The sequence below is a fragment of the Staurois parvus genome, unplaced genomic scaffold (assembly GCF_062004578.1).
Source record: "Staurois parvus isolate SC_StPar_1 unplaced genomic scaffold, SC_StPar_1.0 ptg000525l, whole genome shotgun sequence".
NCBI lineage: Eukaryota > Metazoa > Chordata > Amphibia > Anura > Ranidae > Staurois > Staurois parvus.
This window is the reverse complement of record NW_028318321.1, coordinates 7,502,505-7,525,780: the sequence shown is the minus strand read 5'-3', so window position 1 is coordinate 7,525,780 and position 23,276 is coordinate 7,502,505. Positions and strand designations below refer to the sequence as shown.

Genomic DNA, 23,276 nt, shown 5'->3' with positions numbered 1-23,276 from the left:
TGCATGCCAGTTTGCATCAACGTATGTTACAGCAGAATGGGATTCATTCCAAACATTGAGTTTTCCTCTCTGCTGCGTATCGCATTTGAGCTGGTGCTTCAAATGGGCCATGAGTCCCTGGGACAGTAGGGGGGGCTCCAGATCGTGCAATATTGCAGTTGGCTGCATGTTATTGTTAGCTGTCCTGTTAACTCCCAAATGTTGGTGATTGACCACAGGCTGTCAGTGCCAATGATGCAAACTCCAAAACACTGTGGTGGCTGGGCATTAAGGCTCACCCCCCCCCCCCCCCCCCCCACACTGTTGCATACATGTGTATTGCTGTTGTAAAGGGTTAAAGACATTTTTAAATTACATTTTTATTTTACTCTGGTCCACCCCCTGCCTCCCTTCTTGCCTAGGTGACAATGATGTATCCTGCGCCTTCAGGCTTTGGGAATCCCTGTCAGGTATTCCAGGATCCTGCAGGATCAGGGATACACAGCAGTTGGAGGGTTGACTTAACACATGACTGAGGGCCAGTTATAAGATCCTGGAATAGACAGCAAGTTCATGATGTAGAGGAGCGGATGGTGGCCAGTCATGAGGCTGCGGAAGGACTGATTGCAGCAGGAGAGCACTGGATACATTGGGTTTGTCAGTATAAGCTAACCCTGCAAAAAAGGTAAGAGTGGATATAAGAAGAAAAAAAAAAGGTATGCTTGTCCTCTTTCTTACCTGCATTTTCAATGTGTGTTGCAGTGATCATTGTACTGACCATCTTCACACATCAACGTGCATTATAATGGTTACTGTTAAAGTGGAGTTCCACCCAGAAGTTCCGCTCTAAAGATTGGTCCCCCACCCCCCATTAAGGATTGACACCTTTTGGGGGGGACGGGTACCCGAATTTGAGGTACCTGTTCCCGCTGCGTTCACCTGGGCGATCGGGAATGGACGTTGTCCTCCTACACAAAGTCTTGTGGGACACGTGACAGGTCCCAGAAGACGACGGGGCCATGCAGGAAGCGCAGGAATCCCACTGAAAGTTAAAGGATAAGTTCACCTTTTAGTAAATAATAAGTGCACATTTTTTTGCTGGTAAAAATATGTGCATTTATTATTTTTGTCTGCAGGAGCCTGGAAAGCATTGCACCAGCGAAAAAGCTGGTCCCGTGGCTCGTGGTGGTCCAATCATTACTGGAGATTGGGATCTGTCTGACAGCTATGCTACTGTCCTATGAGCATGCTCTCGGCACAGAAACCATGGACTTGTGTTGGCAATAAAGTCCACCTCACATATGCGGTACATGGACGTAGTTGCACTATTGATAAATGTATTGCTTATTAGTTTTATAGAGTTTCAATATTGTAACGCTTAAAAATTTTGATCTGAATAGTTTATATACAGTATGGCTTTTGTTTTAGCTATCTTGTCTTTTTAAAAGCGTTTTTGATAAGATGAGACTGTTATATAGAGAGATACTCACCGGCCACTTTATTAGGTACACCTGTTCAATTACTTTGTAACACAAATTGCTAATCAGCCATTCACATGGCAGCAATTCAATGCATTTAGGCATCTAGACATGGTGACATGACTTGCTGAAGTTCAAACTGAGCATCAGAATGGGGGGGGGTAAAGGGGATTTGGATGACTTTGACCGTGGCATGGTTGTTGGTGCCAGACGGGCTGGTCTGAGTATTTAAAAAATTTGGATTTTCACACACAACCATCTCTAGGGCTTTCAGAGAATGGTCAGAAAATGAGAAAATATCCAGTGAGCTGCAGTTGTGTGGATCAAAATGCCTTGTTGATATCAGAGAATAGGCAGACTGGTTGCTGTGACATTCAGATGGTAGGGTCAGAATATGGTGTAACAAAAATTGAAGCATGGATTAATCCTGCCTTGTATCAGTGGTGTTCAGAGTGGTGGTGTAATGGTGGGGTGGGGTGGGGGGGGCATTTTCTTGGCACTGACAAGGTGTACCTAATAAAGTGGCCAGTGAGTGTAGATCGATATTATACAACGTAGATACATAAAGTCCTGGGTCATGTTTGTTTTGCTGTATGTAAAATATTTATACATTAATCGGGAGCATGACAGATGCTTGTTACCCCTCTTTGCTGTATACTAGCAACACCAGAACTCCATCGTCCTATATCATTTTACTGACTATGGGATCAGTATAACAACCAAACACATTCCTTAATAATTAATTACTCAAATTTCAGATAAGTTGTGTTTTTTGTTTTTTTTTTTTGTTTTTTTTTTTTTTAAGTAGTAAAGGTACTCTTATTAGGAAGTATGAAACACAAGGATTTGCTGTGTAATCCATTTGAGCCTGTTGACATTGGAAGTTATCAGTAGTTGTGACTCAACATCACAACATGTGAATGTGAGGGCAGCACACTGCCATGCTGAGTAAGCTGACCTTTGAGATATTGGGTGACATGATCCAGCAGTGCTTCTGGCGTTATGTATGCTAATCCTTCTTGCCATGAAACACTGCAGTACGATCTTTTCTTCCATTACACCTGCAGATATTCCATGTCAATATGTCTCAGTTAAATATTAATGGATGATGCCGATAAACTGAATAAATGCAAAACTAAATATACCTTTTTATTTAGATTTTAGGCCGTCACAAGCTGGACTCTTTACCCCCATGTATTGAGTTGGAATGTAACTGTACTGCCTTCCTTGGTTATGTAAAGCACTGCACAAAGGGTTGATACTATAAAATTATTGTGTAGCAATAATCATTTCAAATGATCTTACATTAGTCTAGACCAGAGGTAGGCAACCTGCGGCTCTCTAGCTGTTGTGGAACTAATTTCCCATGAGGCATTGCAACATTACAAAACTGACAATTACAGCTATGACTTGTAGAGGCATGATGGAACTTGTAGTCCTGCAACAGCTGGAGAGCCGCAGGTAGCCTACCCCTAGTCTAGACAAATATCAAAGGGATGTGATTCCCTTGAAAACGGACAAGCCTCCCAAAGTTAAGCTCCAGCTGTATTTTTTTTTTTTTTTTAATATTTTGTGTACGTGGCTGTTTTTTTCCAGCTAATTTGTATTTTTCACCAACTATTTGCTTAAAGGTAATGCTCTTGAAGAGCTATGGGCATTGTCTAAAATTCCTGGGCCGATTGGATACCAGGCCTTCCTCTGCTGTCTGTACTTCCTCCCACCAGCAACTATGTCATTATTGTGTCCTATGGTGATGTTCCAGCTGGCTTGAACTACAGCATAGAAGGGGGCCAGGTATTTGAACCACCCAGAACTGTTGGATACTAGTTCAAGTGGCAAGGTTGTGGTAAGGTAACCAGTACTGAGAGAATATGGAAACTGCAGTTGTTGATCTCCTGCAAATGCCAGGTCATACGATCCATCACATTCACTTCTTTGAGTCTGACACCTACTGAATGCTTTTTCAGTTCAGTGACCAACTGCACTGAGCCAGAGGCCTGAGTAGCAAAATGGGTGGTTGAACCAAAGTTTCTTCTCTCTCTTCCCGCCTCCCTAAAGAAGATCATGCAGCTGCTCGGGGCTGTACACATGCAAAAATTAAATCCCCCGGTCATGGTCAGAGTGCAGTACTTTCAAGTTAATGAGACTGTGCCTCCAATGTGTGGATTGTATGTGGTGTAATGGTTCGGCCTTTCAGGGTTACAACAGGCAGTGAGGAGGCGACTTATTGCCTCCTAGTCACATCAGTTGCCCTTCACGATGCAATCTAGAGGGGTTTCAAGAGTCTGTGTGAACGAGGCCAAAGAAAGACAGGCAATTTTTGGGGGGGTTTGTTCACGCCAGCAGCTGCTGATATGTTCTGTTTTGGGAGCAGTGCCAGTATACTGAAAACAGTGCATTGACCATAACCTCTTTAAGTTCTATTTTCTGCAGTGATGGTATGATGCCATGTGTCATAACACTGCTGTATCTTTACATGCATGGCCCAATGCACCTGGTGTGAACAGGCCCTTAGGAGGAGGGCTGCATAGCCCTCCACATATTTCTCTAGTATTTCCTTTAGAATATGGGTCTCCAAACATTCAAAGCAAAGGGCCGGTGTACAGTCTTTCAGGCTTTAGGGGGGCCAGACTGTGGCCAGTTGGAGCAGAAAATGTTGGCATCAGTGGGCATAAACTGTCACATCAATGGTTACAATGGGAGGCCGCCCTGTTGGCATCAGTGGGAGGAATCGTGCCATTGATGGCGTTTAGTGGGGGGGAATCATGCCATTGATGGCGCCAGTGGGAGGAATCGTGCCATTGATGGCGTCAGTGGGAGGAATAGTGCCATTGATGGTGTCAGTGGGAGGAATAGGGCCATTGGTGGCGTCAGTGGGAGGAATAGTGCCATTGGTGGCGTCACAGTGGGAGGCATCGTGCCATTGGTGGCGTCACAGTGGGAGGCATTGTTCCATTGGTGGCGCCACAGTGGGAGGAATCGTGCCATTGGTGGCGTCACAGTGGGAGGAATCGTGCCATTGGTGGCGTCACAGTGGGAGGAATCGTGTCCCATCATTGATGTCAGTTGATTAAGTCATGCCACAAGGGCCAGATTAAGGCTAATAAAGGGCCACATCTGGCCCCTGGGCCGCATTTTGGAGACCACTGCTTTAGAGGATGTTGCATCTTGTGATCTGTTCATTTCTGTCCAAGGGCATTGGAAGGCAGTGACATGACTCATTTCATTAAATGTCATTGCACAGCTGGCAGGGCATACTGTAATTCAGCTAGCCTCTCAGACTTGCCTACCTGCAGCCTTCTATAAACCACCAGATTCCACTGAGTAACATGCTTTATTCAAGCTGTATAAGCATATGGTTCCCTCTCTTTACACTCTATAGTGTGCACCTAAAGCTGTGTATACCAGGTAATTTGATCCTCAGCAATGCTTCATGTTGTGATGCTTTTCCATGTGTAGGCTTACATACCAGGTACTTTTTTTTTTTTTTTTTTTTATTATTATTGTATTTGTATGATTTGAATACATTTTCATGCATAGGGTGGCTTACTTTGGTTGTATTTTGGTGTTTTCTAGTGATTTTCTTTTAGTGATCAGATTTGATAGCTGCAGTCCAGTTGACATATGTGATTAGTGAGCTGATCATGCTATTCAGTAAAACTGATCTCAGTTTCATGCATCTAATTTGTTTGATTACAGCCTCAAGACTGGTTCACACGGGATTACTACAGCCTACACCTGTGTGTGGGCACCAGGATGCACAGGTTTTCCATGCAGGCCTTCCCAGTCACGTCAATTGGGATGTCTGCATGGGCAGCGTACCTTCAAGGCTGTGCACCTGCACAGCTATTTGATTGGGAGCAATGGCTGTGTCTCATTTGACATGAATGGGGCTGTGTACACAGGGATGCGCAGAGCACCTGTGCATACCTGTCTGGGCAAACACGGCCCTCATGCGGGTGTACACTGTAGTACGCCCATGTGAACAAGACCTAAATACAGAAAGCATCACTCATGGTCACTGGGAATATTCTTTTTGAAGTATTACAAGTCATGATCAAGTTGATCTAAACACCTTCCTTCTTGCTGCCTTCTTTATTTGCGACTTTTTGTTATGTGATTGACTATTAGGAGCCTACAGTAACTGTGTTTAGGAATAACTTTCCTGTAGTGCAAGCAGGGGTTTGCTTCCTGCACGATTCTCTGTTTTAGTTCTCATGCACACTGGATGTTTTTTCAGCGGCTGTTTTTGGCTTTTGATGTTTTTTTCCTACAGCTAGTAAACCCCCCAGCATGTTATCCTATGTGTCCATGCACACAGACTGTGTCATCCTTTTTTGACTGGAAAAAAAAAACAGAACTAATGGGATTCCAGAGTTTTTTAGCTGTACAAAAGCTCTAACGCTGAAAAACGCAGTAAATCGCGGCAAACCAGCGGTTTTGGACTTTTGTTGAGAAAAAAAAGAATTGGGGGGGGGGGGGGGAAACCCCCCTACTAAAACCACAAACGCTGCTAAATGCTAATGCAAAGAATACTAAACACTGAAAAACTCACATTTTTAATATGACTCTACACAGCTAACGTTACCAGCGTTATCGAAACGCCCTGTGTGCATGGAGCCTTAGTGCGGCCTGCCCAATGCATAGACAAGGCATATGGCTTTAAATTCTGTGTACAGTTCACACCATGCGTTCAAACAGGACAGACAGTATTTTTTATTTTCTTTTTATCCCCAGCTTAGTGTTTTGCAAAGCCATACGCTGCATCACAACCCCTCACAGTGAATGAAGTTGAATGAAATGTCAGTTTGTTACTTATTGAAAATAAAAACAGAGCAGACGTGGCTGTTGGGGTATCCCGGCCCTTTATTTGTTTCAGCTAGAACAAGCCTTTAACCACTGTTTTGTTCTGCAAGTCTACAGAGTTTAATTCCACTCTGGGATAAGCAAATATTTCCTAACTAAAAGAGTCATGTGTATATTTGTATATTTGCTTGCATCTTGGTGTCCTTTGTGTATTTCTTCCAGATCTGCACAGTAATCAGTATTTAACTTTGTGCAGAAAGTTCCTGTAATAAAGCCCAATTGTTGCTGCTCTTCTTTTTTTTTTTTTTTTTTTTTTGCGGGGCGTCTGGTCTTGTCTCCGCCCCCCCTTCTATTTTTCTGGAGGCAGCCTATAGTGGGTGGAGCCTGCTGAATCCCTCCCACAGCTCTCAGGTTGCACCACTGTGATCTCGCTTCAACTTTTGCAAAGGAAAAGTACGTTGAGAGAACCCTTTAGTGCACACAAAGTAATAGTAGACGTATCATTTGTGGCTATTGAGGAATACATTTAAATGAGTTTTTGTGCCCAGAGTTCAATTTTAAATGTGATCCTGTCCAAGCTAACAAATGTTGTATGCATCGGCTGTTAAGATTTGCAAGATCCCACACAGGTCCTTATTGGAGCAAGTGCAGGTGGAATACATTTCTATCGGGGATAAAACTGGTCCTTTAGGCTTCATGTTATAGTTTAGTACGTCGTAACGATTCTATATTTATCACTAATATATATATTCTTAGTGGAACAGTCGTGCCGTTAAATACTTGCTATAAACTGCAATTTCCTAGCTGTTTTAATTTTCTGTTGTTTAAATTTTAGCTACCTGCTCCTTATTACCCAAGCTGAACATCTGATCCTGCGTGTGGATACACTGCATGTTGACTCTGGGCTCTCCTAGTATCATGCGATACTCCAGGGTAGATGCTGGTGTTACTGTTAGACTTGAACTTTGTTTTTGGCATTTATCCAGACTATGCTGCAGAGCGTTTCTCTCCACTTAGGATGATTATTGCGGTCTGGGAAATAAATGCCCTGAAATGACTCTTATTGCTTTGATTCCGTAGCAGCCTCTGTGTATGCAGTCACAGGCAATTGTACAGAAGGGAGGTTAGAAAGCATCATTGCTCATTCAGCCTCACCCAGAATGTTCACCTTATTGTTTTTGGGGTGGAGCAGGGAACAGCTTTATCCTACATAACATCTTCCATGGTCTCCAAAAGAATGCCGAAACCCCCTCCCATCCCACCAGGGCAGGCTAAGAAAATCCAAGTTACTTGTTGACCTGTTTGTGTATGTATATGTTTGTATGTATATATGTGTGTGTGTGTGTATGTATATATATGTGTGTGTGTGTATATATATATATATATGTGTGTATGTATATGTGTGTATGTATGTATATTATGTGTGTGTGTGTGTGTGTGTGTGTGTGTGTGTGTGTGTGTATATATATATATATATATAATTTTTATTCTTATTATAACTCCAAACAAAATGATACAATGTTCATTTTAGGACAAATAATCTCTTAAAGCGGAACTTATGGCTAAATTCATAGCTGTGATACATATGGTCTTAGAACTTTATCTGTCAGTGGAATTGCTCTGTTCAGCAAGTGTTCTCATTCACACTCCTCTGTCACATTCTACAGCCAAGACTCCTATTTCATGGTACAGTTTTTCCACTCTTGGAGCATTTGCTAACCAAGACATCATGCTGGTTGTCTGTCGAGCATACTGGTGAGGCTAAGAGGTGACACGGGAAGATGTACCTTGAGTATAGTGGTGTCACCTGCCTATCTTTGCAGAGTGGTAAGGCTAGGGAATCCCAGGAAAGGCTGACCAAATCCTTTTGTTTATGAAAGTCGAGGCACATTCATGTTTGTGTTGAAGTAATGCAGCGTAAGGGCTCATTCGCACCAGTCAGTACGTTTTGTACACATATGCAATGATTCGTTGTACAACACATTGCAGTGCTTGCATTTTATGAATCCTAATTAAAATTTAGAGTCCAGTTAACTCTGTGTGGAATCATGTTGCAATGTCCTATAGCCAGTCGCAATATGCTGCACAAAAGTGCCACATGTCCTCATGTGCACCAATGCAGCACGTTGATGTGAACTGAAATAAGTATTTTTAAACAGGATTTATTTAGTGCCAACAATTTGCACAATACTTTACAACTTGAGGGCAGACAGTACAGTTAAATACAATTCAATACAGGAGTAATCAAGAGTGCCCTGTTAGTTAGGCTATAGGACATAAAGCAGATCGCCTTGTCTTTGATGCTTAGTCATGATGCTATTCATTTTGAGTTAGAGTGGTTGTTCATGTTAAGTGGTTTTGCACAGTGCAGCACCGATCCTCTTCTGGGGTCCCCCACTGAAAGGCCCCATATCAAGCTGTTTGTTTTGGGGGCACTCGTGTGCTTGCTCCTGAGCCAGTTCTCTGCTTCCATACCCCCACTCCCTCCTCACTGGCTATGATTGATAGCAGTGGGAGCCAATGGCCACTACTGTGTCTGAGCCAATGAGGAGGGAGAGAGTGTCAAGAGAACCTCTGCTCTTGTGCACTTTGCTGAATAGAGATCCGTCTCAGATAAGTATAAGGGAGGCCTGGGGGGCAGCTGCATACTGAAGGTTTTTTAACCCTAGTGCAAAGAATACATTAAGGTAAAAACCTTCAGCCTTTTAGAACCACTTTAATTGGTTGACGTTGGGTTGCCAGTAATTTTGAACACCACCTGAAAACATTAAATCAACACACTTTTGTTTCAGCGCACCACAACACAGAACAAAAAAGCCCAAAGTACGGGAGGGATTCTGCAGCTGGAAAAGATGGGATGAATTGGCCCAACAGACTTCACATCTAATTGATGTATATCATTTTTTGGGTGAATTTTCTGTTTAGTGCACTTGTAGTCTATTCTCTGTGCAAGTACAAGGACACTGCAGTACTATTTTCACTTGTATTTAATTGCAGGAAGGGGTAACTATAGTACATGCTGTGCCCTGTGACAGCTGTATGAATGGAGAGTTTTGTTGCCTGTAGCAATCAGTCAAGGCCAATCGAGATATAGTTATTCTTTTGTGTATACATCTAAGGAACATTCTATTCTCTACAGTCTTTGGGGACTGTAGTAGACTTTTTTTATTTTCTGTTGACCAGTCTATGTAGTTTATTGGTTAGCAAAGTCATGGTAGAAGATATGTATTTTGTTAATTTCAGTTGTGCAATACATACAATAAGTACAGATTAGATATGTTGAATATACAGGGTGTTTCCAGTAAACTGAGTTCATTTTGTACGTTGCTTATCAAAAAATAATTTTTCAACTTTAGGTTATTATCTAGTGGAGTAGTCAATATTCACAATTTGAGTGTAACTGATTCGAAACGTGAGCTGACACTGGGTGTAACATGGTAAGAAAAGAGTATTTACACTTTAAATGTTTGTAGCCAAGTATCACTTACTGTAGCTCCATTAGGGTGGGCATGTGGCATTTCATCCAGACCTCAGACTTGCAAGCATTCGCTTTTTTGTTTCTACAGACACCTAAAGATGAGGTGACTATGAGATCCCCCGTATATAAATTCCTGGTTTGTTTTCTCCAGGCTACTCCTCTCTGAGGATGGGATTGGGCGTTGGGAGCCTATTTGGTTGTGCTCCTTCCCCTTCGCCTCATGGTCTTCTATGGTGTGGGGGGGTGCGACACTTCGGAGAGGGTGAGAGACACATGCTACCCCCCTCTGTCATCCCACTTCGATATCTTTAGTTACTTCCCTTGATACCCATCTCCCCCCCCCCCCTTTCCCCCCCCCCCTTTCTCTCACTGGGATAGTGCTTACAGCATGCTAAAATTAACATTTTCATATCTGACTTAGAATCACAATAACAACTAACTTACCTCAGTGTAACTTCTTCACACCCACCGTTCCATAAATTTCCTCTATGTCAATGATTCCATGTTTTGGTCTATCATGCATCTACGTGCAATATTGCCAATATGTTCTCATAACCATATTTGCTCAATACCTCTTCATTTCTCATCCTTCTAGACTCACATCCTCCTCTTAGTTCTCTAAGTTTTTTTTGGGAGGTCCGTCCCCTCATTTTTATGTGTTTTAACTTGCATGCTAAGTTTTTTTTTTTTTTTTTTTTTTTTTTTTTTTTTTGTCTGACTTATTCTCGTTATAAGGCTAGATGCTCCTAGCAAATCGCTGTTTTGATACAACCCATGTAAAAAAAAAATTAGGTGCCCTATAGGTGTCCTATGGTTACTATTCGTTTTTTTTCTGGCCTCTTTTCCTGGCCTGTTGTACAAAATTTGCTGGCAAATGGGTTTCCCTCTGTCCACTTTGGTGAGCTGCATAGTTCATAGTGTGCTGCTGACATATGGGAACCCTCTTCCAGTGGAGTAGACAGGTGTCCACTCTGTCCAGCTTTGGTGGTAAGCTGCACAGCTCTGTGTATCCTGGCAGAGGTATTTTGGTCTTATAGTCAATTCCTTTATTTAAAAAAAAAAAAAAGCGGATGACTTCCATGCTGAAAGTTTTCAGCAAACTATTGTATAAGCTAGAGAACTCAGAAGCTGGTGCAGCTGTGCTTTGCAGCTAATCAGCTTCGATAATCAGCTAGTTAAATTAAGCTTTGGCAATAAGTTGATTGGTTTCTATGCAGAGTTGCAAAAACTTTTCACTCTCCAGTTTTAGAAAATAACTGCCATTGTGTAATGCATGATGGTGATAATCTCCGATTTTTATAATATTGCTTCTGTTTGACTCCCAAAAAATTGAAATAAATATATATACGCACACACTGCTTGAGAAATTTAAAGGAACATTTTTTTCCTTTCAATAAATGTTTATTGAAAAATTTTCCAAGTATACGTTGTTATCGTTGACATGTTTGCAAACAGATGCACAAGATCAATAGCTTACAATCCTATCAGGTTGTACATCATATACAAAAACCATAACCAAAACTTAGCTTATGGTGTATCAAAATGGTGTGTTGACTGTTACATCTAAAGAAGAACAGCATTAGTAATAACAAGGAGCCATACACCTTGATTGAGGAATCGGGTATTGGTAAATGAGACATCAATGTTTAAAATGAATTATACAAGAAACAAAGTAAAAAATGCATAAGAACAAATTGCAATTAGTCCCTTCGGAAGAGCCTAGAGAATAAAAAGAAAAAAGGAAAGGAGGAGAGATAGGTGGGAGAGGACATCAAAGGTACTTGAGCCTGGGCTCTGGGTATCGGTGTTTATATCATAGTATAACTGGCTATTGACATAGTAGGATGGGCATGCTTGATCCATGGGGTCCATATTTTGAAAAATTTCTCATGTGTATCTAAAAAGATGCTGGAAAGCTTTTCATTTTTGAAAAAGAAATCCAAGTGGTGGCTGACTTCTGTAAGGGTGTAAACTGCTGTTTCCAAGCTTTTGCTATGGTTTGTTTTGCTGCCAGTAGTACCTAAGTGGCCAGTTTAAGTTTGGTATTTAGTGAGGCCTAGCGGTTTCAGATGTAACAGAAGGACATGCCACGGTTCTTTTCGAAAGGGACAGGTTTATAATGATTGTAGGAGTTTAAAGCAGAGTTCCACTCACTCTGTAAAAAAAAATAAGTCCGCAGCTACAAAAACTGTAGCTGCTGACTTTAAAAAAAACAGCCACTCACCTGTCCCATAATCCCGCGTTGCCCCTGCCGCAGCCCGTTTCACCGTCTGTCCTGTATTCCAGGTGCCGGCATCTTCAGTGTGGGCACCTGGCTGTGACAGCTTGCAGCTTCACAGCTGGGTGCCCACTGCGCATGCGCAAGAAGTGCTGCGCTTCCTGAATGGCCCCGTCATCTTCTGGGCCCTGTCATGTGTCCCACAAGACTACGGGGAGGGAGTGTAAAAAGACAACTTCCACATCTGATTGCAGCGGAAGTGGGTACCTGTCCTCAAAGGTGCCAATCCTTAATGGGGAGCGGGGGACCAATCTTTAAAGCGTAACATCCCCTTTTGGGTAGAACCCTGCTTTATAGACTTTTGTCCAGAACCGAGCAAGCATAGGGCATATCTGCCACACATGGAGGACATCTCCCGGATTAGAGCATCCCCTGAAACAGGTATTGGGAGCGTAGGGATGAAAGTGTGTCAAGCGGGATGGGACCAGGTACCATCTCGTGACCGTTTTTTTAAAGGCTGATTCAATAGTGAGAACATTAATAGAGCAAGGAGTCAGTGTGGTCCAAATTTATGACCAGCAGCCTCCATCCCTCATGCTTTTAAGATCCCTTTCGCACCTGGAAATGTAAGTGTGATGATTGGGATTCTGGAGGGTATTCAACTGCAAGTAGAGAGTGGATATAAGTTTAGGGGAAAAGGACGTCCGATGATAAATATGTTCAAACGGAGACAACTGGGTTGTCAGGATTTTGTCAGCGAGCATTGAGGACAGCCAATGTTTAATCTGTAGAAATCTAAAAAGTTCAGTATGGGGGGCCTGGTATTTATCCATAATTTCCGCCCAGGTGTAAGTGGAATGACCAGTGAGGAATGAGTGGAATTTATGAGAGGTCCACCATTGGAAAGCGCCAGGGAACTCGAGGCCTAGAGAGAACAAGGGAATGCCTAAAAGTTGGAGGAGTGGAAGATGGGGGGAGATCAGGCCCCTGGAATATTTTGTAGAGTCGCAGACTCGTAACAAGTAGGACATTAAGGGGCTAAAGGAACACTTTTTAACCAGAGTATAGCATCAAGTCAACCAAACTCATGGGATATTGATCTGGTTAGTTAAGTAGCAGAGGGGGTTAATCTGCTTCAGGTGCTTTTGGTGTTAATGAAATTAACAGGTGCACTAGATGGGCAACAATGAGATGAACCCCAAAACAGGAATGGTTTTACAGGTGGAGGCCACTGACATTTATTTCTCTACTCCTTTTTTCTGACTAGTTTTGAATTTGGCTAGGGTCAATATAACTACTGGTAGTATGAGGTGGTACCTGGACCCTACAGAGATTGTACAGGCAGTCTAACTCTTTCAGGATGGCACATCAATACGTGCCATTGCCAGAAGGCTTGCTGTGTCTGCCAGCACAGTCTCAAGAGCATGGAGGAGATTCTAGGAGACAGGCAGTTACTCTAGGAGTGCTGGACAGGGCCGTAGAAGGTCCTGAACCCATCAGCAGGACCAATGTCTGCTCCTTTGTGTAAGGAGGAACAGGATGAGCACTGCCAGAGCCCTACAAAATGACCTCCAGCAGGCCACTGGTGTGAATGTCTCTGACCATACAATCAGCTCCAGACTTCATGGGGATGGCCTGAGGGCCTAGCGACCTCTAGTAGGCCCTGTGCTCACTGCCCGGCACCATAGAGCTCGATTGGCATTTGCCTTTGAATACCAGAATTGGCAGGTCCACCACTGGTGCCCTGTGCTTTTCACAGATGAGAGCAGGTTCACCCTGAGCACGTGACAGATGTGAAAGGGTCTGGAGAAGCTGTGGAGAACGTTATCCTGCCTAGGAGGCATATCCAAGGAGGGACGCCCAGACCTCTATAGGCTAGACAATGGAACCCTGACTGCTATTTGGTATCGGGATGAAATCCTTGGACCCATTGTCAAACCCTACGTTGGTGCAGTGGGTCCTGGGTTCCTTCTGGTGCTCGACAATGCCCGGCCTCATGGGGCAAGAGTATGCAGGCAGTTCCTGACCTAAATCTAATAAACACCTCTGGCATATCCTGTTTCAGTCCATCCAACGCCGTCAGGTTTCACCTCAGACTGTCCAGGAGCACAGTGATGCCCTGGTCTAGATCTGGGAGCAAATACCCCAGGACACCATCCGTTGTCTCATTAGGAGCATGCCCCGACTTTGTCAGGCATGCATACAAGCACATGGGGGCCATACAAACTACTGAGTACCATTTTGAGTTGCTGCAATGAAATTTCAGCAAAATGGACTACCCTGCTGCATCATTTTCTCACTTTGATTTTCGGGTGTCTTTGACCCATCATTTGATGGAAATTAAAGTTATCAACCTAAAGAGGTCTGAATTCATTCTTGCATTCCTAACATATTTGTGTGTGTTTTTGTTTCCTTTTAATTCTTCCTGGTTATAATCTTGCATGTTGTAGGGTTCATCGATGGGTTGCTACTGGTATACTGTAGGGTAAACCCTGAATCTATATTTTTTCCTTTTTATGTCACCTAAAGAAGATCACTAGGCAATGCAAGGGCTATTTACTAAAAGACAAACATTTTGTCTATAGTAACCAGTCATTTTTTTTTTTTTTTATCCCTTATTGTCTGGGGAAAGTAAACAAGGAATGTGACTGGTCATTATGAACAACTACTTTACTTTTCTGACTTCCCTTTCTCTACCTTTTTACCAATGGCTTCTATGTCAGCTATTTATACAATTGTAGTAGTACTGTGACTTTCAAAAGAAGGGAAAACCCTCCCTAACAAGTTTCTGCTGGCAGCATTCGATCTGCTTTTTTACTCTGAATCAATGGAGCTAGCTGGAAACCTAACAAAGAACTAGCTTATGTGTAAAGCAGTCCCTTCATCTGCACTGTAGACTGCAATTTTGTTTTCCCCAGTGCTTTGCTGTTGGTGATATATTTCGTGTTTTTTATTCACAGAAATAATATTTCATAATATTTTTTATCCTTGCCTTGTATTTACCAGCTACATTTATTCACAGATTACACACCTTCAACAAGATGAATTCTGTTATGGTCAAGCGAGTCACTAATGACATTGTCAAGTCCCATGAAGACAAGCGGGAATATCGGGGAGTTGAATTAACCAATGGAATAAAAGCAGTCTTGATAAGCGATCCTACAACTGACAAATCTTCAGCTGCTCTTGATGTTTACATTGGTATGTCAAATCATTTTGAGGCTCCCACAGGCAGCATTACAACTGCATTTCTCAGCAAATCTGCATTAATTTTTTTTCTGATTGGTCTTTTACAGTCTTTATATGATTGTACATTGTTTGAAGTGTAATGTATGCCTGGGCAAAAAAAAAAAGTAAAAATTCCAATTATTTTGAAAAAGACATACACATCCTACCAGAACTCTAGTGGGTTCCTATAGTCAACTGGCAACGCTTCTTCTGTTGTACTGAAATCCCATACATTGTCACTTCTCCCCTGCAGAACACCTCTCTGTCTCCTCGCCTTCTTGAGGTGCTGCTGTAGTCCAGTAGATACGTCAACAGTGTTTGTGATTTCAGTGCAGTAGAGGCAATGGTTGTCGACTCATTTGGAGAAATTAGGCACACAGTGGAATTGTGAAAGGTTCAACATGTTATGTTTTTTTTTTTTGCAGAGATTAGTGTTACATATTTTACACAGTTAAAGGGTTAAGTGGTTTGTGCGCTTATTTTGATTAGATGCTGGCTTTTGAAAGGTTCTATCCACCTACTACTATTTTGGATATAGTTAGACACCATTGTATTCACACATCCTAAAGGGGGCTCCAGTAGGGAGCGCTTCCCAGTGGAGACCTTACTTTGGAAGCATGTCGCTCAGGGGTCTCTATACTTTTTTAAAACAAAGGGCCCGTTTACTGTCCTTCAGACTTTATAGGGCTGGACTGTGGCCAGTAGGAGTAGAAAATGTACTGGCATCAGTGGGAGTAAATAATACGTTGGACTTGTTAGTCACTGGGAGTAAAAAAAAATGATATGGCACCTGTGGTCGGTAGGGAGGAATTATGGTTTTACATCATTTGCTGTCAGTGGGAGGATTATTTCTCCATCATTGGAGTCACTGATATTGCTCAATAAATCCTCATAAGCTACTCAAGACCTGAGACACTCTTGTATAGAAGGTCTATAAACGTTCCAGAGATGTAGAGAGGCAGTCTATCCCCCCCTCATACCAGCCATTGAAAAAGGTAAACTATTTAGATTTGACAAACCAGTAAAATAATCCTCCTGCGCTGCCAATACCTAAATAGAACCGGGCGGCTGCTACCACCTGCCTGTAATACCAATAGTGTCAAAAAAGTGTATGGAAATATTGATGCTGCCATACACAATGATTGGGGGGAACAGACCCCTTTGTGTCGATCGCGGCGCCAGACTCCCAGCCCTTCTGACAAACTCATGAACGAAGGACTAGCCAATCTAAAACCGTGCTGTCACGTGTGCAACAATACCACGCTCAGCTGCACCCTGGACAAAGATTTTCCAGCTAATGCGCAATTAACCCTTCACACTGCCACCACCTCCTTTTTGTACAGAGAAAGAGGAAATTCGCCAATATTAGCAATAACACTATGATGTTGGAATAAGCGTCTGCATACACAATGTCACCGCAGACAGATGTATGCAGAAGTTTAAACACACAGTAGCACTCTTCAGAGACAGGGATTCTTAGTTTTGCATTAAAGAGCTTTAGAAACAGTTCAACACTTTCAGAAAGTAAGATTTATTACTAAAAGCTCAAAAGGGTGCAATAAAAATATTTACAGAAAAAGATGTAACACACACACACACACACACAGCAAAGAGATAACAGAAGTTTAGAGAGGTAAAGTACTTGCCAAAAGTCCTGGGTTAAGCAGATCAAGTTTCAGAGCAAAAGGGGTGTTATCTCCCAAGTTGGTTCCGATGTTAAAAGGGAGATTTCTTCAACTTCCACTCCTCCCAGCATAAGTCTTTTTCTAGGAACTCAGCAGGGTGTCTCCTTAAAACAAAGAACCAATCTCCTCATTTGGGGACGGGTGTTTAGGCGGAGACCCAAGCTAGAACTAAAATCCCTTGCAGTTTATATCATGATCAATAACCTACCCTAGGTGCATGTAGCAGCCTAGCCACTAGTAGAGTAATAAGCAGAATCATCTGCTGAACGTCTAGATCAGCAATGGGCAAACTGCGGGCCGTATATGGCCCGGCGGACCTTTTAATCCGGCCCGCGGAGAACGTGAGGGGAGCTAGGCTCCTCTTACAGTCCGCCCTGAAGACCGGTGTAGCATGAAAATCTGTCTCGTATGAGGATCTGTCCCCCTCGACGTATCTGCGCATGTGCCGGAGATCGCCGATCGGCTGCTAATGCCTGAAACTGGCACATGCGCAGATACGTCGAGGGGGACAGATCTTCATAGGAGACAGATTTTCATGCTACACCGGAACGGCGTGGGAACACAGCGAGAGGAACGTGCGGAGCAAAGGTAAGTGAATTGACACAGGGGGGGGACTTGGGGACTTTATATGGGGGATGAATTACTATATGGGGGATGAATTACTATATGGGGGATTAATTACTATGCTTACTATGGGGGAATATTACTATACTTACTATGGATGACACATACACATCATTCATCTACTCTTGGTCCAGCCCCCGGGTCCAATATATGAACCCATTGCGGCCCTCAAGTCAAAAACTTTTGCCCACCCCTGGTCTAGATCTTAAATATGACATATCTGCTTGGGACGGTTAAGGAGATATCGTTTTCTGCTCTCCTGTAGATTTCAACTAGGGGGTGTAAGATTTCAGACGACTTGCATTAAACTGAGCTAACCGAATATATGCTTTTGCTTTTTATGTAATTATTTCCCAGTTCTGGATATAAAATTATATGGAAAAGTGGGTTTTTAAATGTGAGTCTGTTTTACAACTAGCTGTAATATCTTTGAAACTCAGTGAAGGACTGATTTATGGTTTTGCGATATCTCAGATTGAGAAGCTAACAGACACCCGGGCACCAGCTAATTTGGGATTTATAAACATGAGCTGTCCCGCTGTGCCTGATTGCCTGTGCACTTCTGAACCCTAGAGCACAGGGACCACGTGTCACTCAACAGAGAGGGAGGGGGGAATTGTAGGGGGAGAGATACAAGATGGAGGATCCTTAGCAAGATGGATGACCGCGTCCATCTCTGTGTGCACAATTGCTACACCCTATGCAATGATGAACCAAAAAAATTGGACGACGATGAATGACAGAGATAGGTGCAAAACATATAAACACAAACTCGTGATATAATAAGTGAGCAATAAATAATATAGAAATATGAATGAAGTGAACATGGAATGAGGATGGGAGATAAATTACATGACACATGAAAACTAATCCTGATCCAATGTGTGTAAAAAAAAAAAAAAAAAAAAAAAAAATTATATATATTATTATATTTTTTTTTTTTTTGTAAACCAATAATAAATATGGATCACTCAAAAAACAAAACACTAGGTGTGCACAAAGTGGCAGTAATATGTGTTTGGAATAATAATGAGCGCCACAGAATACAACATAAAACAAAAGTGCAGCCGACAGTCCAATACCCCCCCTGGGTAAACAAGTCTTATAAACAAGAGCGCACAACCTTCGTACTCCAATCCTCCTGTCTTTTCACCAGAATCTCTTTGACCAATGTGTTGTGTGCCATAGAATGTCTCACTCTCCTTTTTGATCTTCCAATTAAGTATCTCCAAAGAAAAAAAACTAATATAGTGTAGTATTGCTTATGCAAATGTGCTACATGTACACCTTTTCACAATTCAATATTAATAGTGTACACCACTTATCCCCTAAATACTCTTACCCTCTTGGGGTGAAAAAGTGCATTTCACTCCTTTTTACTGTGAATAACATCCACAAATACACGTGACCATGCTCAATCAACCACCTGTGTGCGAAACAAATCCAATGTGCACAATCCCTTCCCCTTCAGGCATGCACCTTACCCTGAATGTCTTGTGAATTGCTTTTCCAAAATCTATAATCCACGTGCTCAATCTCCTCCCCAATTCTTCATATGCTCATAGTGATCATGAAAGATTAAACATACATTCCCATAGTGCAGCAGTATTAGGAAAATAAATTTAGTAATAAAATTGCGCTTACATGAATCTGAGGTACAAACAGCCTAATTCAGCCAATTCCAAAATGGCCGCCGCAGTACTCCCGGTTGCATCTGACGTCACATCTGCCTGACTTGTTTCGTCATTCAGTCGACTAGGCAGTAGGCGTCGGACGCCACTGGACTCTATTTATACAACATCCCACCCTCATCCTGCGGCCATATTCTCCATTTTGCTTGCTGGATTACCAATCCAAATTCAATACTATTGTCCTTTCTTAAACCCTATACTATTTTGAATCCGTGGAACAATGCACCTAAAACGGTACTAATACAAACCTCAAACTGAGTTCGTATATCCTAAAATGAATCTATATATTAAATGGCTAACATGGACATCTAGAAAAATGTCTGCCCCCTAGTGTTATAATGCTAATAGATATGTTGAACCAAGTCCTATCTAGTATTACAAACTTTCAATGTTATAAATATAGGGAAGTAAATTAAATAGCAATGTCTGTGTCCTCTACATGTTCTTACACACACAAATTATGATAAAATAAATAAAATTTGTTTAATATAAAATTTGTTGAATAACAAAATAAATGATAGAAATAGAGGGGGGCAGAAATGCCTGGTACATACCAAGTCCTGAGGAAGTCACGTGGTTTGTGACGTAACCTGTAGGACGGAAGCGTGGTGACGTCATTTCCGCTATGGACGGCAGCCACCATCGTGATATACCTCAGTGGTGTGTGTGTGTATATGTATATGTGTGTGTGTGTGTGTGTGTGTGTGTGTGTGTGTGTGTACATATACATACGTGTGTGGTTGTTGGATTTTTTTTCTTTACAGATTGGATCACCATTAGTTTCCATGTGTCATTTGATTTATTCTCCCATGTTTGCTTTATTCATATTTCTATATTTATTACTTATTGTATCACGAGTTTTTGTACTTATATATTTTGCACCTATCTCAGTCATTCATCATCGTCCAATTTTTTTTGTTCATCATTGTATAGGGGTCTGGTTCCCCCCCCCCCCCCAGTCATTGGGTAGCGCAGCCTCGATATTTCCATACACTATTTAGAGTTGACATGTTACTCCCTTTTGCTAGCCAGACGTAGTGCTGTTGAACAGACATATCTCTGAACTGATCTTGCATGTCCGTTTTTTTTGTGTTTTGTTTTTTTAAGAATTTTTATTGGGTTTTATTGTATACACAACATCAGCCAACAATAACTTCCGAAGGTATATCATGGCAACGTAACAATATTATCAATAAATCCAACAATTTGACCAAAGCAGGTAATAAGAGATTCACATACTTAAATACTGATATTATCAAGGTCCCTGAGATGTAATGAAGGAATATTAATAGCAGCTGTAAAAGCGTCCGTGCAATGTTTGTGAGGACGGTAGAAATGGAAGTCTGCTTTGTAGGCTAATAAAGTGGGAGAGAAGTGTGTAAAAGTATAGTAGAACATAACCAGAAATATGAGGATAGAGACACGTTGCATTTTGTTCACTGATAGCCAGTTTAATGAAGGAATGGTGATTATCATGTATATGGGTTAAATAGAAAGAAAAGAATACAAGATCATAAAGGAAAAGAAAAAGACGTAGGAATTGAGGGGAGCAGACAAAAAGAAGAGAGAATTGAGGAAGAGCTGAGGATAGGAGGGAAAAGGAATGGACTAAGTAGGTCCTTCCCAAGAAGTCAATGTTTGATATACCAAAAAGAAAAAAGGCAAATGCATAAGACAGGTTAATAGACTAATGTCCTGTGAAGTAATTTGCTATAGTGTGATATAGCGTGAGATAATGTAAGTCCGCACTGGTTCTTGGTTTATGTCTGTTTTTAAAGACAAAAGAAAAATCTGTAGCAGGTGTTCTTTTATATTGGAGGCAAATGTATGCAAAACTGTCAGTTGGCTTTCTGAAATATACCAATGCAGGTGGTTGTAAACACACACACTGGCAGAAGGCAGCAGAGGTTAAACCAACCAGTCATTTAAATAAATGAATGACTTGGAAATAAAGCCTAGCACTGTTTTGTTTAAGTGACTGTCACTGTTGCAAACCTATGTAACTGCCACTGTCTTGGACAGAGGCTCCTTCAGATGTTTTCCCATTGTGTCTTGTCTGATTCTCTTAAAAGAGGGGTGGGCAACCTCCGCACTTCAGCTGTTGTGGAAACAAGTCCCATAAGTCCTTTCAAGACTCTGGAGACCCCGGAATGACTCCCAGAGATAGAGGCGGCATGATGGTATCTGTAATCTCACCACAGCTGGGGTTCCGAGGTTGCTTGCATCTGCTTTAAAAGCTAAGGCTCTCTGACATGGTCCCGGACATGTAAAAGATACCATAGGCTTTGGCCTCTGTTCCTTCTTCCTGGTCCTCCCCACTGTCATGTCTCTGTGATGAGCAGCCTCTTTAACCAGTGCTGAGGCACAGGAATTGGTGTCCATTTTTATAGGGCGATAGACACAGGTTTGCTTTAAAATCCAGATCCATTTTTAAATGCCACTAGGGTAAGTACCTGAATTTGACTTAATTCCAGCATATTGTAAAGTAGAACTTGAGCTGAAAAAGGAAGGGGCAGCACTAGGAATCGGTCAGGTGTTCTGTATGCTTATGTGCTGATTATGACAATTGAGCAGAAGATGAACTCATCTGTTCTTTCATTGCCCAGTCACTGGCTGGAGGCAGGAAACTAACCAGACTGTACTGCTTAAATTCAGTAGTAAAATGTAATTTATCCACAGCTGTGTAAATCTCAGCACTGGACATACGAAAATACAAGCAATTCCAATGTGAATTGGTTTTAACTCTGTATTTAGCTTTTTGTTTGGAGTTAAACTTTGAACTGTAAAAATAAACCGCATCCATACTGTTATATATTTTTCTTCGATAGGATACTTGTCTGATCCTGAAAACATCCCAGGTCTTGCCCACTTTTGTGAACATATGCTTTTCTTGGGTACAGAGAAGTACCCCAAAGAAAATGAGTATACCCAGTTCCTCAGCGAGCATGCAGGGAGTGCCAATGCCTTTACTAGTGGAGAACATACAAACTACTATTTTGACGTGTCTCATGAGCATCTTGAGGGAGCCCTAGACAGGTAAGCGAATGCAAATTCTTGCTGACCCATTGCTATATTTACTGTAAACGTATGAATCTTTTACCTGTTCACCTACAAATATTATATTTAATAAACTAGTTTATTAAAACACTCATGCTTAAAATGGCTTCAGCAGAACTTGTCACGATAAAGTTGCTAATAAAATTTAAACAGAAGGTCTCTGAACTTTGCAGCAGTAGCTCTAGGTCCATGACAGCAGGACTGCAGTAGGCATTTTTGTAACTAGTTGTGGTTTCTGGAGATTACATTATATTGCCAAAGGTATTGGGACACCTGCCTTTACACGCACATGAACTTTAATGGCATCCCAGTCTTAGTCCATAGGTTCAATATTGAGTTGTCTCACCCTTTGCAGCTATAACAGCTTCAACTCTTTCTGGGAAGGCTGTCCACAAGGTTTAGCAGTGTCTATGGGAATGTTTGACCATTCTACCAGAAGTGCATTTGTGAGGTCAGGCACTGATGTCGGATGAGAAGGCCTGGCTTGCAGTCTCTGCTCCAATTCATCCCAGAGGTGTTCTATTGGGTTGAGGTCAGGGCTCTGTGCAGGACAGTCAAGTTCCTCCTCCCCAAACTCTTTCATCCATGTTTTTATGGACCTTGCTTTGTGCACTGGCATGCAGTCATGTTGGAACAGGAAGGGGCCATCCTCAAACTGTTCCCACAAAGTTGGCAGCATGAAATTGGCCAAAATTATGTTGACACCTTAATAGTTCCCTTCGCTGGAACTAAGGAGGTCAAACCAAACCCCTGAAAAACAACTCCACATCATAATCCCCTCTTCACCAAACTTTATACTTGACACAATTCAGTCCGGCAAGTACAGTTCTCCTGGCAACCACAAAACCCAGACACATCCATCGGATTGCCAGTTAGAGAGGCGTGATTTGTTACTCCAGAGAACAGGTCTCCAATGCTTTAGACTCCAGTGGCAGCATGCTTTACACCACTGCATCTGACGCTTTGCATTGCACTTTGTGATGTAAGGCTTGGATGAAGCTACTCGGCCATGGAAACCCATTCTATGAAGCT

The 23,276-nt window shown here is 42.1% G+C and overlaps 1 protein-coding gene across 5 annotated transcripts in view; it reads left to right on the top strand.

Moving 5' to 3' along the window:
* The window catches only part of IDE (insulin degrading enzyme), a 121,092-nt gene that overhangs the window by 2,873 nt on the left and 94,943 nt on the right, over positions 1 to 23,276 (top strand). For all 5 annotated transcript variants that reach the window (XM_089690298.1, XM_089690296.1, XM_089690295.1 and 2 more), the window contains exons 2-3: positions 14,982 to 15,160; positions 22,016 to 22,223. In XM_089690298.1, the coding sequence (XP_089546424.1) occupies positions 15,001 to 15,160; positions 22,016 to 22,223 (368 nt within the window). In that variant the 5' untranslated portion in view covers positions 14,982 to 15,000. The remainder of the gene's footprint in view (positions 1 to 14,981; positions 15,161 to 22,015; positions 22,224 to 23,276) is intronic.